The sequence below is a fragment of the Polyodon spathula genome, chromosome 4 (genome assembly GCF_017654505.1).
Source record: "Polyodon spathula isolate WHYD16114869_AA chromosome 4, ASM1765450v1, whole genome shotgun sequence".
In the NCBI taxonomy this organism is placed as follows: domain Eukaryota; kingdom Metazoa; phylum Chordata; class Actinopteri; order Acipenseriformes; family Polyodontidae; genus Polyodon; species Polyodon spathula.
Window position 1 is genome coordinate 93,277,515 of NC_054537.1, and position 19,183 is coordinate 93,296,697.

A 19,183-nucleotide genomic window follows, 5' to 3' on the forward strand; every position below is an offset into this window, starting at 1 on the left:
TTTTGGTCCTTTTTTAATGCTCTATAAAGTGCCTTTTTTCGCTGAATATTTTTTTTAATTGATTTCTTAAACCATTTTGGCAATTTAGTTTTACATTTAGATTTGTCTACTTTAGGGATGTAATTGTTTTGCGCCTCTAGTACTACATTTTTGAAGAACAACCATCCTTCTTCTGTGGGTGTTTTCTCTTTTTTACTCCAATCTACTTCTGTTAGTCTCTGTTTCATACCTTCATAGTTTGCTTTTCTAAAATTGTAAACCTTAGCTTTAGTCTTTACTTTTGGGGTTTTAAAAGACACTTCAAAGGAGACCATGTTGTGGTCTGAGTTTGCCAGTAGTTCTCTGACCTCTGTTTTAGTTATTCTAAAACAGAGGTCAGAGAAGTTATTCTTCGTTATTTGAAAAGACTAAATCAAGGGATGCCTCCCCTCTAGTCGGTGCCTTGACAAATTGTGTTAGGAAGCAGTCATTTGTCATTTCCACCATTTCAATTTCATCCTTCGTGCTACCCACCGGGTTTTCCCATTTTATATGGGGGAAGTTGAAATCCCCCATTAGTATGGCTTCTCCTTTGCTACACGCATTTCTAATGTCATTGTATAACAGATTATTTTGCTCACCGTCTAAATCTGGCGGTCTATAGCATGCTCCTATTATTATGCCCTTTGAATTTTTGTCCGTTATTCTGACCCATATTGATTCGGCTTTATTTTCTTTGTCCAGGTTTAACACCTGGGCTTCAAGACTGTTTCTTATGTATAGCGCTACCCCTCCACCTCTTCTGTCCTGCCTGTCTTTCCTATGCAGTGTATACCCACAAATATTATATTCGTCCCCATCACTTTCAGACAACCAAGTTTCAGTAACACCTATCACATCATAGTTACTTGTTAGTGCAGTAGCTTCAAGTTCTAGAATTTTGTTTCTGATACTTCTAGCATTTAGATAAATACATTTAATGGTTGTCTTACCTGAGTTGTTGTTCTTGTTTTGATGCGGTCTCCCTTCTGTTTTTCTGTTGATTTCTCCCCCCTTCCTTTCTAGTTTAAATGATTCTGAACCTGCTCGAGGATCTTTTCTCCAAGTAGACTGGTTCCTTTGTTATTTAAGTGCAGTCTGTCCCGTCTATACAGATAGTCCTCGTTGTAGAATGTGGTCCAATGATCAAGATAGGTGAAGCCTTCCCGTGTGCATCACATCTTCAGCCATGCGTTTTGATTAATTATTTCCAGCTGTCCATATGGTCCTTTGCAAGGTGCCGGTAGTATACCAGAAAATACCACAGTTTTGTTTTTTTCTTTTAATTTCCTTCCTAGCTCTCTGAATTTGTTTTGCAGGGATTTTGGTCTGTCTCTTCCAATGTTGTTTGTACCGATGTGGACGACTACTACCGGGTCATCTTCTGTTTGTTCTAGGAGCCTGTCTGTGTTCTCAGTGATGTGCTTGACCGAGGCTCCCAGAAGGCAGCACACTGTTGTAGTAAGGGGGTCCAAACTGCGAATTGAACTTGCTGTGTTTCTCAATATGGAGTCCCCAACAATCATGACCTCCCTTCTTTTTGCTGTCTGGTCACCACTGTAAATAGGGTCCTGGATGCTGTTCCTTTCATTCTCTTGTTGTTGGTTCTGCTCATCAAAATTCTGAAGTGACTCAAATCTGTTGGTTGTTTTGATTTCTGGTGGTTGTGTTTGACGAAGTTTCTTTTTTTCCCTGCTTCTGCCTACCTGAACCCAGCTGTTCTGATCTTCTATCTCCCTGGTGGCTTTCAGTCTGTTAGGGGTGATGCAGACTTCCATGAATTGTGGGTGTGCCAGTTCCTCAAGATCCTGTTGCTGTCTCACTTCTTCCAGCTCCATTTCTAGCATACTTACTAGTTTATGCAAATCCTGGATCGTGCGGCACTTTACGCACACTTGGTTTAGCTCCGCTGGGTTTTCTCGGATTTCCCACATCAAGCAGGTGTCACAGATTACTGGCTTGAAGACCATGTTGAGGTTTTTTTTTTTGAAGTTTAGTTTCTTCTGCAGCCGTCAACCTGCTTTCAAACTGCTTCTAAACTGCTCTGTACTTTTCCACGCCTGTACTTCTCCCACTCGCTGTTGCTTCCACTTGCTGCCGCTGGGAAGACTGCCTCCTGTGCCAGCTGAGACGAGCCTGCCCACCTTTCCTACACTCCCATGGGCGAGAGAGGGTATGGTGATTGGGGCTGCAGGACCTGGGCAGGGGCCTGTGGCACCTGTCTAGCCAAGACCTCCAGGACCTCGGTCATCTGGGCCTTGAGGTCCATAATGTCTCTTGCCTGCCTAGAGTGCTTCACGTGTCTCGCTTGTGGAGATGGGGAGCGACTGTGGACGGCCTGTGCATCAGGAAAACCCGACAAGGGTCCCTGGGACAGGTCATCTGGGGCGCTCCGAGCCGCTAGCGATCCGGCCATAGAGGACGGGGAGCTCACCCTTTTGGCTCTCTCTAGCTGGGCCTCCTTCAGTCGGGGCTGAAGGGCCTCACTATGCTACATGCCCTGTAACTCTCCAGGGCCATGGTAGCATGTAGCACACCCAAGCAGCGTACGCAGAGAGTGTGCTTGTCCTCCTGCGGGATTCTAGCATTGCAGACTGTGCAGGGATGAGACCCTGACATATACCTGGCCTTGCGGATCATTACTGAGGCACTACCTACACTGCTTCGAACACTGGCAAGTGTCAGTGTAGTGTGTACGATCACTGGTGTTGCAGCAAGGGTATTAACCTTGCACACCTTGTGCCGGTACCCTGTTACACTGGGTACTGCGCAGCACTACGTGTAGCTTGAGTAGTGCCTACACAACCAGTGTAACGTGCACCACGTGCACTGTTTGCATTGTGCGTCCCAAGCACCATGTGTATTAGGTACCATACACTACGTGAACGGCATAATTGCACTAGAGTGGCAGAGGAATCACCACATGTGCACAAGTCCACTGTGCGAACCGAGCAACGCACACACGAGTACTAAGAGCAAAAAGTGCACCTCGTACCCTGCAGCATTGTTGTGCACTACTACTGAGGCGCTGGACACCATGTGTCGCTTATGCTAAGCACTTAAGCTCCGAGATAATAGTATCACAGGTTATCCTTGCGCAGGGTCTACTCAACAGCGGGGATATGGCAAGGCCTAGCCCCGTGGAGGAGAGCCCAGCTAGGGAAGTCACTCAACAACGGCGGTACGGCAAGGCCTAGAAGTGTCAGGCCTGTGCGGCTGGCAGGGTCTACTTGACAACGGGGATACAGCAAGGCCTAGCCCGGAAGAGGACATGTGTATTCAGGAAGAGAGTAAAGAGAGAGTGCATTGTTTACAAGGCCTGACTCACCGAGGTGGTGGGCCTCTGTAGCCGGCAGGATCTACTCAACAGTGGGGATACGGCAAGGCATAGTCCCGAGGAGGACAAGTGTAATCTCAAGAAGAAAAGACAATCATTCGCGGATGACTGCACAGGCAGTCGCTCACATGACAGACATAGAGCGGCCTACCAGGCAAGCGAGGAAGCCGCTGAAAGACAGAAATTACTCTGTCTTTTAAGTCGTTGATTCCAGGAAAGCGGCAAGCCAGCTTTCAGCATGAATGCAAGGGAAATGCAACAAGACTCAATTCGACTCGAGGAGCTCTTTCCTTATCCACACTCAGCTAAACATAAAGGTCTGACCTTATCGTCTTGAGAGGGAAAAAGAGGAGGATCTTCCTGTGAATGATGGTTTTATTCCCTCGGTAGGCGGAGCTGAGTGCGTCATCACAGGAAGGGGGCTTTCGGCAGCTCTGGTATAGAGAGCTCAGCAATACCTACCCGAAGGGCAGGAATATCCCATACCTAATGTAGTGGTGGTCGTCTTCGAATTGAAAGGGAACTACCAACGTTACAGCAACTACAATAATGTTAACGCACTCGTGACAAGTACTTGCATTGTTGCACGTAACCTCATTGATAACTGCACAGAGTGTAATAACAATAAATGGAACATATTACAACATGTGCATTTTAACTGCTTAATCTGCAGGGGTTCATTGTTGTTAATCTTGGCCTTTTTTCCACTCTGCTCAGCGGGTGACTTGGCGGGTAAAAGTTCCAGTCTTTGGCTCTGGGGCTGTTTAAAAAAAAGGTAGCGTAGATTTATTTTTTCTTTGGTAATAGTATGCATTTCCGATGATAACAAAAAATAATTGAATGACGTTGACGTAGTTGATTTTGATTGGTTAATTTGCATTGCTGAGGTGCATACAGCGCTGCTGTTGGATGACAGTGACGGCTGAGTGGAACCTGAACTTTATACAGCCGAACTGTAAGATCCGGAGAAATCCAGTGAAACCAAACTCCATTGCTTTTTGTTTTTTTAAATTATGGTAATCCAATGTGCTTCTGATCTTGCGGTCTGAAGTGTTAATTGAGTTTTTTTGATGTCAGTTTGTGTAAAAATGAGGCAGCGTACATTTATAATTTTAAATATGTTTAAAATGTACCAAAGAAAGGTACAAACCGCTTTTAAATACTGATAAAGTAACTGATATTCGAAAGATAAGATATAGTTTAGTGATAGGTGCCTGTGTCTATGGATGCCTTTATTCTTGTTCAGATAAATAATGCTACATGTATGTATATATTCTTCATATCAAAATCAACAAAAAGAGGATCTTGTTCTCTTAAACGTTTAATAAAAAAAGTGACCAATTTAATAGAAAAATGAGACACATATTTATATAACGACTGCTGTATCTGTAAACATCTGTTTAAAAAAAAAAAAAACACATATGGGTGGTTACAACTCTACAGTATAATAATAATAATAATAATAATAATAATAATAATAATAATAATAATAATAATAATAATAATAAATACATAAAACGATCTTACCTTTGCTTGCGCTTGCCAGGCGGTTGTTCTTTGCATAGAAACGCGTACCAGCCCCCAGTGTTCTTACTCTTTCACTGCGCTCTCTCTCTCTCTCTCTTTCACTGCGCTCTCTCTCTCTCTCTCTCTCTCTCTCTCTCTCTCTCTCTCTCTCTCTCTCTCTCTCTCTCTCTCTCTCTCTCTCTCTCATCATCAGAAGCACCCAATATACGTACGTGTAACCTGCGCTATAGCTGTAAGTCAGCCGCCTCAGCAGCATCTCTCTGGCTTGGAAGGCATAGGCTCTAGTCACATCTCTGCTGCTGCTGCTTGCAAGCTTGTCAGTTTTTGTTACATTTAGTAGCAGCTTTTGCACCTTTAATTATTACATTGTACCTATCAGGAGTGCAAAATTCGTACACTGATTTTTCTTGCTTATTGGGAATATCTGAAGATCCTGGATTTGAGATTATCTGCACCTTCTACAAAGTTATCATTATTTTTCTGTCTTTCTCCCGGTTTGGATTGTGATGGAGTATCGCTATTGAGCTGGGATCTTGGAGATGAAAGGGTCTAGTTGGTGACACTTGCACAGTAGAACCAATTGCTGTTTGGATCAGAGACGAGAGAAAGGGGAGAGGAATAACCTTTGTATGCTCACATCCCTTAAAGAAATCCCTGCTTTGTATCATCACATCACCGCTGTTATTTTCATACATTTGGAAGGTGCAAGAGGGAAGCGCCATTAAAGGAGGACTGTTCCTTAACGGGATATCCTAAAAGAAAGGGACTACTGATTACATCTCTTTGGTGTTTATTGTATAGTGCAGCTATACTAGTATTATTATTGGGGGCTTCTGGATCCACACTAGTCAACCCTATCTGCAATGCCAGGGCAGTAAAAGGGCGGCTCTGTTCAATCGCCCCGTTCAGCTAGCATGGCTCCATCCCAAAGGAAATGCAGATCGAAGGTGTTTGCGGTGTCGGGATGCATGCTGCTATTTGCCTTGTGGTATGGACCTGTATCTGCTTCGGTACCCAGGGAGAGGACTGGCCACAGCGGGCACAACGCCGGGTACACGAGTGACGGCAAGCAGTTGCCCATCATGGTACTGATGCCGATGAATGAGACAGCGCCTATGAGCAACATTGGCCAGGGTATACACCCGGCTGTCCTGCTGGCTATTCAGCACATTAACGAGTCCAAGCTGTATTCTTTCTCGTTGATCCCCGAAATATACGATACAGAGGTAACCAGCAGTATTTTGCTCTTTTCGGCTTTGCTCTTTGTTGATGGTAAACATTATATCAACACGATAAACTGGTGGCGGGCAGTGCATTGATATTAAGCTGTGAAGTCGTAGTTTTGCGGGTGTTGTCCATTACAATTCTGAGATGGGTTCAAATTACCTGTGCAGTCGTTACTATACACTTACACTGTAAGCCTTGCATTGTGATCTTTATGAGGATAAAGTAAGAATGCCACTTCTTACATTGGTACAATACTATTATAATAACACACTTTTTAAAAATAGATTGATATTACCAATTACAAAAACAAACAGGTATTGAAACAAGCATAAATAGAATAAGACGCCAACGGTGTAGATTGGTTTTAGGATTTTGATAGCTGTAATTACATTGACGACTGTTAACATTGTTTATGGCTTTCTCTAGCAATACAATGTATAAGAAAACATTGATTGCAGTCCTTGGCCATTGCGCATACTTCTGAAAATGCCCCCCACGCTCTGTATAGTTATGCCAGCATTGTTGTTGCGGTTTCACTCGTCTTTGGTTAATTGCTATTGGTGTGGTTAGTATTATTTATAAAAATGTTCGTGTATTGCATCAGGCTGGATTTTTTTTATATGCAAAGATTAAGCATAAGCTGTCCTGACATCAGTGGATGCTGTGAATATGAATGGGAACTCAATGTAATGAATTGATATCATTTTACAAAAAAAACCCGGCCATTATTAACTAGGAACTTCTTGTTGACGCTGTTTGCAAAAAAAACAAACAAACAAAAAAAAAACAAAATCACTTGGCAACAACAACAACAACAACAACAACAACAACAACAACAACAACAATAATAATAATAATAATAATAATAATAATAATAATAATAATAATAATAATAATAATAATAACAAAAACATATATCCTTAATCCAAAACGACCATGTTTTAAATTCAGATAAACACATACTGTTGCAATTATAATCTTTGATTTACAGTTCCCAGTATATTCAGATGTATACAGAATTGCTCCAGGTCCTTGCTGCTCTCAAATTCTTTTTGAATTGCAACAATAATATTGTCCGATTTCTTTCTGGCTTGAGATAGTGCATCTTATGCAGGTTATTCATGTTATCTGGTACCATGGAGTGGGCATTTGTCTCTATTTTTGTTTTTAAATGTGTAACATGGGCGCTGTCGATTTTCTGTTTTACCTGAAGATGGCAGTAATTTCTTATTCAAAACAGGATCATGCAGTTTTCTGGGATTCCTCCAGCTAGCAAATTAAAATCCACATAAGGGGTTTGTAATTATTTTAATTACTACTACGGTTTGTAAGCCTGTTCTTGTCTTTACCAGGAGCTGAGTGGTATTTGCATAAAATAATTATAATACCTGTTGAATTCAGGAGGAAAGACTTGAAAATGTGGCAGTGGCATGAGGCACAGACCTAGACTAGAGAAGCTAATTTGCTATGGAGTGTGAATACACATTTCCAATGGTTATAAATGCTCCTTTTTAACAATTTGATATGCAAACAAATGGCAGCATTACCCATGGATCTGCTGTAGCTGAATTATACACTTGGTCTAGGGGTGAAATTCTCAACAATAAAAAAGCACAGGTACTCCTATGCGCATCCAGGTGGAGTAGACCTCTGGTTTATTTTATTTTATTCCTACACTAAACAATACAATTTAGACAATTTCAATGCCAATGAATACTTCTAAAATGTATAGATATCGCTACACAATATATTTTTAATACAAAATAAGCCTTAAAAAATGATTTTTTCAAACAGATTTACTAGTCGTCATGGCAAATGCTTAAATTATTTATGAAGCTGAAAGTTCCAGTTTTTTAATAATGTTATTTTCAGATTAAACTAAATAAACTCTTCAAAAAAGAAACGTGGAAAAGGGGGAGCTGAAAAATAAAAATAAAAATAAACACAATTTGAGGTTTTGTTTACTCTCCTCATAACAGAAAACAGGATCACAACAAAAATGTTGATCACTATACATAACATTTAATTTGCAAGTTGGGCCAGTGTTTCCTAAATGTGACGCACACTGCATCTCTATCCCCTATTCTGACTTGTGTGTCTGTCACGCAAGGTGGTAAATTGGTGTAAGGCAAACCACGTTGTGATACGTATTTCTAATATCTATCGACTATTTGTGGCAGGGACACAGGCGTGGACTGATGCATTCGAATTAATGTGCAGCAATGTTCGCTTAGATATTCAGATAGCTTGGTGACCAGACGGATGCAGCAGCTGGCGGAGGTGCGAGCCCCGTTGACCGTGGAGCGATGTCTGGGTCACCAGGGGGAGCGGAGCAGGAGACCAGGTGACCGACTGTGCCTGGTGATACAGCGGCCTGGGAGCTAGGCCCACTGACTATTAGGTCTGGACACCAATGCCAGTGTCTGAGAGCCTGGGTTAAGGGCTCTGATCCATAGGCACCGGGTCGGAATACAGGGCTGGTGGTCTGGGTTGTGGTAGAGGTGGTCCCCTAGCTTCATTCTTTAGCTTGGTGGTCAGGGCGATAGTGCACGCCTGGACTATTGGCGTCATCACTTGCAAAGGGCACTCCGGCAGTTACAATACTGGGCACTGTGGACGTGGACATGTGGCTGGCTTTTGCCGTGGTCCCCTCAGCAACAGGTATTGTGGTGGCTGAGGTTAGCCCGTAGTAGCTCTGCTGACTCTGGAGCCAGTGGAAACTCCTCCCCTTCTGTCTCTGGAGACAACAGTGGCTCCTCCCCCTTTTGTACTGGAAACGACAGTTGCTCCTCCCCCTTTGGCTCTGGAGATGATAGAGGCTCCTCCCCTTCCGGCTCTGGAGACGGCAGTGGCTCCTCACCTTCCGGTTTTGAAGGTGGTTGAGGCTACTCCTCTTTTGGCTTTGGAGAAAGTAGTGGCTTCTCACTCTCTGGCACTCAGGCAGGCAGCACCTCCCTCTCTGGCCCTCAGGCAGGCAGCACCTCCCTCTCTAGCACTGCTGACGGCACCATCTCCTTTGCTCACCTCCAAGAATGGCCACTCCTCCCCTTCTTCCATTTTGGGTCAGGCAGTTCAGTCTTCTCTGGCATTCTGGCAGGCAGCTCTCCCTCTTCATCTTGGAGGGGCAGCATACAACCATGTGCCTGAACTTCCTGCACACAATGCACCAACCTTGTACCCCCATAGCATCTTTCAATCCATCATCCCACTGGGTCCGGGATGCAACGTGGTTTCGGCAGATCCAGTTATCATTTTTTTTTCAACTGCAGTCCTGCTCAGAGTCTCTAGGGGGCATATCCCACAGTTAACACCAAAAGTGACAGGATAGCATCATGGCCCAAGTTGTTACCGGTAGGAAGGAGACTCAGAAGCTGGAAAGCTGCAGTTTAAGTGCTAAAGCACACATTTATTAATCCCACAGGAGGACGAAACAACAATAAATAAACAAATATGGCAGAAGGGACAAAATAAATACTTAAATACAAATCATACATGAACCAGGCTGAGCTATGCCTTCACTGGCATTCTTTCTCCAAACATCCCTCAAACAAAGTTTTTTTTTTTTCTCCCTTTTGTACAGGTGCTCATTCCCCAGTTAGCACCAGTTACCTCATTAGTGAATGACCACACCTGTGATTGCTTGCAAGGATAAGATTTAACCCCATCTCTGCCCCAGGGGAGGTACAATCCTAGTGTTAGGACATACAGAGGTCTGTCTGAATGATTTAAACATTTGGTAGATCAGTTTGCTTGCATTAATCGCACTGCTGTTTTCCCTTGCAGTAATTACACTATGTAACACAATTTTTGTTCCTGGGTAGTAAGTGTTATTTCCTAATGGCTTATGCCTCAAAAGTATAGAAAATGGCTATTATTCCCCACAAACTTTGCTTTTGTGACCAGGACAGTGATATTTTGAAATTTACCTATTTCCAGTCAGTGCTGAGTAAACTTGGAGTAACTTCTAGAACTTTCTAGGAACTTTCCAGTAATATAAATAGTAGTATAAATATAGGGGCCTTTAGCCCACCAGTTCAGTTTAGTTCCAGCTGCCTAAGTGGATACATATCTGCATTTTTCTGAGATGGCATCAAGAGGCTGCAATGGTAGCATTCCTGATGGGTCTCCAAGGCGGTTTTACCAAGTTTCCCTGCTATCTTTGCCTTTGGGATAACAGGGACACCAAGGTGCACTACCAAAGGCGGAACTGGCCACAGAGGACCGAGTTCTCTGTGGGGAGGAACAACGTCAAGTGGGAGCCACTGGTGGACCCCTGGAAGGTGCTGATGCCACCACTGCACATCAAATTGGGCCTTATGAAACAATTTGTCAGAGCTCTAGATAAGGAGTCGGTAGCCTTCAAGTACCTTCAAGACTTCTTCCCTAAGTTGTCTGAGGCAAAGGCCAAAGCCGGTGTCTTTGTCGGACCACAGATAAAGAAGATCCTGGAGTGCAATGAATTCCCCAAGAAGCTCACTAGTAAGGAGGAAGCGGCTTGGAACAGCTTTGTCGCAGTGGTTCGGGGCTTCCCGGGCAATCACAAAGCCGAAAACTATGTGGAACTGGTTGAGACACTGGTGAAGAACTACAGCACAATGGGCTGTAGGATGTCCCTCAAAGTCCATATCCTTGATGCTTATCTTGATAAATTCAAGGAGAACATGGGAGCGTACTCGGAGGAGCAAGGCGAGCGCTTCCACCAGGATATACTGGACTTTGAACGCCGCTACCAAGGACAGTATAACGAGAACATGATGGGAGACTACATTTGGGGGCTGATTCGTGAAAGTGATTTACAGTATAATCGTAAATCTCGAAAAACTGCTCACTTCTAAATCTTTTGTAGTCATTTTTGTATTACTTTAGTATAAATACATGTTAATTTGGATTCATATGTTGTTGTTTTTTTACTTTATGTGAATGAAAAGACACAAATTTGCCTGTTTTCTCACTGGAAATAGGTAAATTTCAAAATATCACTGTCCTGGTCACAAAAGCAACTTTTGTGGGGAATAGTAGACATTTTCTATACTTTTGAGGCATAAGCAATTAGGAAATAACACTTACTACCCAGGAACCAAAAAAAAAATAATAATAATTGTTACACAGTGTTATCAACCCCTTTAATAATATCACTAAATACTGTAGAGGCTACAATTGCCTTACACTGAACAGAGGTGCAAGATAAAGCATGTTTTGTAGGGTCAGTATTAGGATCTGACACTCTTCAGATTATATAAATAGATCCCACATTTTTAGGAAATTGTAATTGTCATTGAAAAGCTTCTAAACATATGTTTATTTTTTGCCTTTAAACCTCATGACTTAACATCTGGTTCCACAGACCCTGGTTAAGTTTTAGACTACCTTAAGGTTCTATTTACTGCAGGGTTTTTATTTTCTAGGGTGACTTGATGGAAAAAGTAACCACCTAGGTTGCTGTAGCTGCAGCAATGGTTATTTGTTGATGTAACTGATTGCGATCATCTACATCCATTAGTACTGTGTTAAGAATGAATAGATACTGTAACTGTTCCTGTATTTGAAAACATCGTTTTCACTCTGGTTATTTGTGGGGCAGTTAATTTGGCTCCCGTTAAGCTTTTGTTTTGTTGTATTGAACTCGTGGCATAGTAACGAGAACTTTAGTAGCAAGTGATTTTCAAACGAAATGTGTTAATTAAATCAATCCGTTAACACTTTGAAATTGAGTCAATGAGGTTGTTAATGAACGCATTTCTCTTTAAAAAGCTTAATTGTCGCAGGTCACCTACATCACTTCCTGTCTCAGTGACTAGATAAGGGGAACTCATTAATCAAAATGCATGTCAACGAGATCAAGAAAAATGAATGGAAGCATAATTCGCAGTTATGGAAACTACTAGCATATAGGGAGGCATCTCTCCCACCAGCTAGCAGCAGCCAAATGGAAATAAAAATAATGGGAATATCTATTTTGTGTATAATTTGTAAACTTAATTAAAAATTGTGCATTTTCATGCAGAATGTACATTTGTTTAGAACACTTCACATATAAAATTCAGATTATGATTACCTGACGTGTGGGTAAAAACACCCAAGAACTCGAGAGCGGATGTCTGCAGACTACTGGCCTCTGGAGGACAAAGACCAGACCAGCATATCTCTGCCCCCGAGCTCACTCGGCGTCTGACCTGTACGGATCGCCGCAGAGAGGTTAAGAGAAATAGTCTAAGCCGGATCCTACCTCCCCAATCCCAGGAGCGACAAAGCCAATGCGGCGCCCCCACGAAATCCCCAGTGAAGATCGACTACATTGCACAACCAGGATTCGGGCTTGCTATCTCTGATTGTATGACTCGCCATGTATGGCGCGTGCTTTTACCAGGTGAGTCATTCAGGAACCCGATTAATGTGCATTTTTTGGTTAAAAAGAAAGAAAAAAACATACGCCATCTATCTATATTGGTTGGAATTTATTTTCTGATGATGTCATCTACTTTTGTATGTATTTTAGTATGTACGATTGTAGGCTATAAATACATACATTTGAAGTGCCATTTGGGTTTGTAGTTGTTAGTTATTGCATACATGTATACCATGCATGTATCACTTCATTACATATTTATTAAGCTTTTAAAATTACGATAGAACTCCCTACCCAATACACAATTCATTTATAATTAATTGTTCTGTGAATCTTCTAAACATACATTTTCTCTGGTACTCTCTACTCGCCTCCGCGATAAATAAACTCAACATGATTAGAAGTAGCCACCGAACACTTACAGTATTACAAGAACATTTTATATGCATACAAACATGTGAAGGTGACAGTGTACATTGTACATGAAGTGGTAGGGGGAGTCTGACAACATTACTAAAAATGTTTAGGCAAAATCCATGTGAATGGTCTTGATCACATTCCTAGTGCATCGCTGTGTGTCCTTGATGCCTGTAGATAAGATACAGGTGTTAAAAGCCAAGGATGCATTGCAAATCCACAATCACCTAAGGATACTTTATTGTAATATCTAATATGCCATTTTCTATACCAAGATTTCAGTTGTATAATTCAAATAAAATCTACAATGGAAGACAGCTGTCATATAATGTGCATATGCAGAATTCAAATAGGCTACCGTTGCATTGATCATTTATTGGAAGTAGGGCCTAACATTACACTTTGTGCAAATGACAGTATATAATTTTAGCAGCACAACAAACATTCCGTAAGGTTACAAATGGTTAAAACAAGTGAATAAATAGCCTTCATAACCACAAGTATAGAAAAGGCTAAAATATTTTCATAATTACAAATATTGAATTATTTATGTTGTATGAAATTAACACTGGCCCTGTACACTCTCTCTCTCTCTGTATCATCAAACGCAGTCTGTTAAATTTCTGTTTCAAGGTGAGTTATATACTGTTTCATTAATTAAAACCCTCCTTTTCCATATGCAAATGAACTCCTATAAAATTATAGCAAGGATTTGCTTTTAAATTTCTGCGCAAACAAAAGAAACACTCGCAAGAAGCCCTGCTTGTTAAGATATTAACATTATTTTGTAAATCAACATCATTTCAGAAATCACATTACCATGATTATTTAATAACAAAATAGGCATAACGACCGCTTGAAAATGTCAAAATCAATGCTATATACCGATTTCTTCCATTTAATACAGGAGTTATCATTTACAACCTTTTGAAAATTCTAATCTGTGTAGCCTGGCAATAAACTTATTAATAAAATTGAGATTAAAGGACTGAGTGTTGCTGTAGCGTTATAAGCCAAGTGTAAAGGGTCATGAAATACATTATTCCTTTTAAAATGAGTTACAAAGGGGAGGAAACGGAAAGTAATTTGATTCATCGAGATCTAGTCTTACATCTTTGTAACCTAGTAGCGTTAACCTCTCCACTGTCATCCATGCACCAGTAAAGTTATTGATGAACGGTAGTGCATGTTTCAGTCACATCATTGTCTTTGTTTTTTCTTCTTTTGAAATCAATGCTGATTAAACCCGGTTAAAGCCCCTTTGGAAACATTCAGTCGGACCTTTTCCTGACCCCTGGGAGAATTGATTAACACATTATATTGCATCAAAAACTGGCTCATAAATTCTATCTTGTCTCTTAACATGAGTCATTGTAAAGAGTGCACATTTTTTACACACGTTGCCCACTCCCCTCAGTCAACCCACCTATAGAACACCGAACTTAATTTCATTGTTCATTTAAAAAAAAAAAAAACAAACAAACAAACAAAAAAAACACAGTGATTAGTAGAACATCTACTGGCAGCAGCCTTTTTGAGGTTTCCTTTTACCAGTACAAATTATACTGCCAGTAAGATGCCAAGAAAAGACCAGTAGTTTAACATCAGGGCTGAAGTAAGAGAACTACTTGTATTTTATTGACTTTATAAGTTTAGAGTGATATGAGTTGTAGATATGTAGATGTTGTTTTGTGAAGTTACTGGCAGCAGTGGAATCAGCTGCCCTAGTGATTTTTTTTTTTTTTTTGGTGTTTATATGATGATGCACTTGCACAGTCTTTTCTCATGCACCATAAACCAATTCATTCTGTTCAGAACAAGGGAACCAAACTGTCCCGGATTCTTAACACAAAATCGCCCGATATGGATTTCTGCATTATCAAGCACAGTTTTCCAGACTATCAATTGTCGTGTTTCTAAAATTCACTTTTAGACTTATTTATAAAAAGTTATTTTTAAATGTTTTGTTATCACCGCGCCCCCTTAGAAAGTTTGGCAAGCCATTATTGAGAACTGCTGATCTAGAGCAGAGGTTCTCAAACTCGGTCCTGGGGACCCCCTGTGGCTGCTGGTTTTCATTCCAACTGAGCTCTCAATTACTTAACTAGACCTTTAATTGAACTGATAATTTGCTTAATTAGATTGTTGTAATTTTCAGCACTTAAACAGTTGCAGAGTTCAAGGTACTTATAGATTGTGAAAGATAACATGTGTTTGTCATACACACATACACACATGCAGGATTGCATTGGTAAGGAAGTTATGTGGCTGACCTATCAAATATTCGATATCTTTGTTTTTATATAGTGTCTTTCATAGTGGATCACATGACAAATCACTTTACAGAGGTAGGCTGTGAACTGCATTATGTACTTTGTTAATGCAAGTGTCAATGTATCTAATAAAATAAATAATTAAGCTTATTTTTAGGAGCTTTCACCTAAATTTACAATGCTGTATCCATTTTTTAATGTCTTTAAAAACATACTCTTTAGAAGTTAAGCATTGTGCATTATTATTTGTTTATTTAGCAGATGCCTTTATCCAAGGTGACATTTAGAGACTAGGGTGTGCGAACTATGCATGCATCACTTAAAACAATGTTTCACCTGAAAGACAGAACACAAGGAGGTGAAGTGACTTGCTCAGGGTCATAGAGTGAGTCAGTAGCAGAGCTGGGATTTGAACTGGGGACCACTGGGTTATAAACCCCTTTCTTTAACCACTGGACCAATACATTTATCTTATAATGGTGTATCTTTGAATAGGTTAGAGTGATTCAATAAACTAGTATATTTTTTGGAGAGAGCTCTAATGTAGATACCTTACATTTGGCTACAATTAAGTTAATGATGTGGTTAACGTACATATGTTGTATGTGTTTTCTTGATGTACATATAGGCATTGTGCTTGTGATATTTAATCAAAGACTAAACATGAAAGACAATTCGACACATTTTCAGATAACTTTTGACCCTTGGTTTATTGGATATCCCCCATTCTGAAGATAATGTAGAATTGAGTCTTGAATTGAGTGCTGATACCCTATGTATTAAGTGTCTGCAAGTGCAAGCGGGTGCGTATTTAATATGAGCTGTTCAAGTGTGCATCTTAAAAGTTGCGGTAATGGGGCCAGCGTACTAAGAGTTGATCATTAGCATCTCATTGACCTCTGAGATGCTCCTGATTACACATGCAGACCAGATGCACCTGTGCATAATGATATATACTAAAGAGAGCCTCTACTAGCTCCATTACTTGCATATGCTTAACTTTGTTCCACTTAGGACTTGGTGTAAATGATGTGACGGGGCTATAAAAAGGTGTGCTTGTGTGAGTGTGTTCTCCAGACAGAGATCAGTCATGAGAAGCCGTGACTTACGGTATTTCTATCATGGGCAGATGTGGAAATAACATTTAAATACTGTATGGCATGGCCTTTAATGAGACATCTTGTTTATACCAAGTTTAATACATGCCTTTGGGGAAATAAATATGACGACTCGCATATGATGACTTGCATTTGTGTGGCTTAATTAGTTTATGAAGAGCTATATTAAAAATAAATTGTATATTTTATTGTAATGCGGTCAGTGTTTTCGCTGTTGCTTGCTTCTGTTGTGTGTCATTTGTTTAATTTTTCAATAATTGTAAATAGGATGTTAGTAGTTAAAACACAACTGCACAATATGATAGAGTGACAGATACGCAGAAGATCATACTGCTATAATCTCTATGGAACTATAAAAATGTTGCTAGTACTACCCGCGTTCCATTGAGCTCAGTTGTTCTTGCTAATTCAGCATTTTAGTCATTTGCTAATCTTAAAAAGAGTGCATCTCCAGCTGGACTGTATAATTTTTCTGAAACAAGTTGTGTGTGTACAATAGTAAAGTGACTACAAATTCCTTACAGGGAGAGGAAAGCAAATGTTTTTTGTTAAGGAATGTATAGCTAGAAAAAGAATGTGCATGTTTTATCATCGTTTGGTATTAGTGATGAACGGTAATGAAAAGTAAAACATATTTGTAATTTAAATAAGGGTGTTTAAATATTAAAGGTGTCCCTATCAAAACCTTCATAGTTCTTTTAAATTATATGCAGTATGCAATATAATGCATTTGTGTTGCACGCTGCTGAAAAGAAAAAAAAAAGATGTTGCTGAAGTGAAGTTTCTGTAGCCATGAGAACGATCTGTTGACTGTTATGATCCCATTGCCTGTGAAATGGTTATGACGGCATTATACCAGCATAGATTGTGCAATTTTGTGCTCTGTGAATGGGTATTGAAAGAATTATTTAGCGTCTCTGAGATGGCTCAGTAGCGGCATTTGTGTGTGAAAGTGGTATTGGACACGGTGCCAGGATTTCAAGCAACAGCCACACAATTACCCCTTCAGCCAAATCCAGACCCGACACTATTCTGATGCACAGGTGCAGTTTTCAGCACTCTGCAGCCCACAACTTTTGATATGCGCAACTCAAATTAAATGCATGCCCGCATTTAGTTAGTACATAGCCCCCTATGTATTAACTGCTGAGTTTAAAAACATAATAGATGCTAAATATATATATCAGAAAAAGTAACAATTACTTATCTGAACCAGCTCTCCTGTCAGGTCTGTTTCTGAAAGGAAAAATGCCATTGAGGTCTATAGCGCTGTTCTTTTGTGCCCTTGAGAGCGGGCCATGACTGCATCACAGGCTCTACGAGCAACTTTGTTATATCTTATTCAGGTTCTGGGTCTTTCGAAGGTAAATACTCATACGGTAATGGTTACATTTCATACTTGAAGGAAAGAAGATCACACGCTGTTGTGCCCACTCTACATAAGTGCTGCTTTGTGGAGCCTTCTGACTGTCCTTGTCTACAGGCGCCAGATTATGTGGGCCCATGGAGGCCGGGCTCCACCAATATTCTGGAATGTGGGCCCAGCACCACCAATGTTTGAGCTGATATATAATAATTTGACATACCTTTTGATCAGAATGATATCAATGTACACAATATGTTTTTAAATTCCACCTCATAATGGTGTAGCTATCGAATAACATTCCACATCGGATGAGTTTAACAGGAAGATCTATGTTATTTTAACTTTGTTGGAAGTGAAACTTTTGAGCCCTAGTCATTGGCGTAAGCCTTTCACAGACCACCGGCTCTCTCACAAAGTGACGAAACCAGAAGTTGACAGATTGAGTCAGGGTCCTCTTTCTTTTGTCATTTCCATATTCAGTATTATGTTTGTGTATTTTATTTTTGTATTAAATGTTATGACAAACATTTAGGTGTATTATGTCCCTGAATGACTGTGAAAAATGTAGAATTAAATGCTGATTGATAAAAAGGGCGACTCAATATTTACCAATGTAGCTCATGATATACGGAATTCTCTTAGGTTTCAGTATAGCATCAATTGATACCTATTTTTGCAATTTATTGATTTTATTCTTATATTTTATTTATGACAATTGAGATTCATTACTATTATTGTATTTTGAGTTATTCTGTCTATACTGCTACTTTAAAAACGATTCAGAGCTGGTGACACAATCTAAAACATGAAGACAAAGGAGCTCGGCTCTTTTGAACAGTGGTATTAGCGCTATGCTTCAAAGTGGGAGGTCCCAGGTTTGTGTTCGAGCTCTGCCTCTGAGAAGCCCCTTCTTGTGGGAACTGAGGTTCACCACAATATTGTTCATATTCAATGGGGCTTTGCCTTTTATCCTCTGTACACCATTGTATAGTACAGAGGTGGCCAAACTTCTTGACCCTACAAGACGCATACCAAAATTTTCATATGGCCAAGAGCCACAAGACTTGTGAGCAAGACATTTTGAACACAGGTACTGTAATGTATGCTATGGCAAGAGACTGCATAGCTTCAATAACTGAACACTTTCGACTCTGGAGTACCGTCTGACTGTTCCTGTTCTAATGCTAGGCTTGAGAGATCAAAAGAATCGGGGATCATTATGGGAAATATTTTCTGCTGTGTCTTCAGAAGATGTTTCTGGTTTCTTCTGTGTTTTTCCATCAGACATGTGAACTATATAAGACCTCGGTGATGCATGTCTGTCAAGAACAACTGCAGGTATTCACTTCTCATCACGCTTGATTCGTGCTCTGTCTCCTTTCTGAATGACTGGTAACTCCTGTGCATGTCTATCAGGAAAGTCCGTCTGGGTGAGCTTCCTTGTTTTCAGCTTATTTTTCATGTCAATCTTCTGCTCAGGTTTTAACAACATTGCTGATGCTGGTAACTTGGATTTCAATCTGCGTTCCGTAAGTACTTGTGCAGGGTAAGATT

At 40.5% G+C, this 19,183-nt stretch overlaps 1 protein-coding gene across 1 annotated transcript in view; it reads left to right on the top strand.

The window, feature by feature from the left end:
* The first annotated feature begins 5,109 nt into the window (after positions 1-5,109).
* LOC121315143 (gamma-aminobutyric acid type B receptor subunit 2-like) overlaps positions 5,110-19,183 on the top strand; it is a 270,582-nt gene continuing 256,508 nt past the window's right edge. The window contains exon 1 of the mRNA XM_041249098.1: positions 5,110-6,108. Within this exon, the coding sequence (XP_041105032.1) occupies positions 5,797-6,108 (312 nt within the window). The 5' untranslated portion in view covers positions 5,110-5,796. The remainder of the gene's footprint in view (positions 6,109-19,183) is intronic.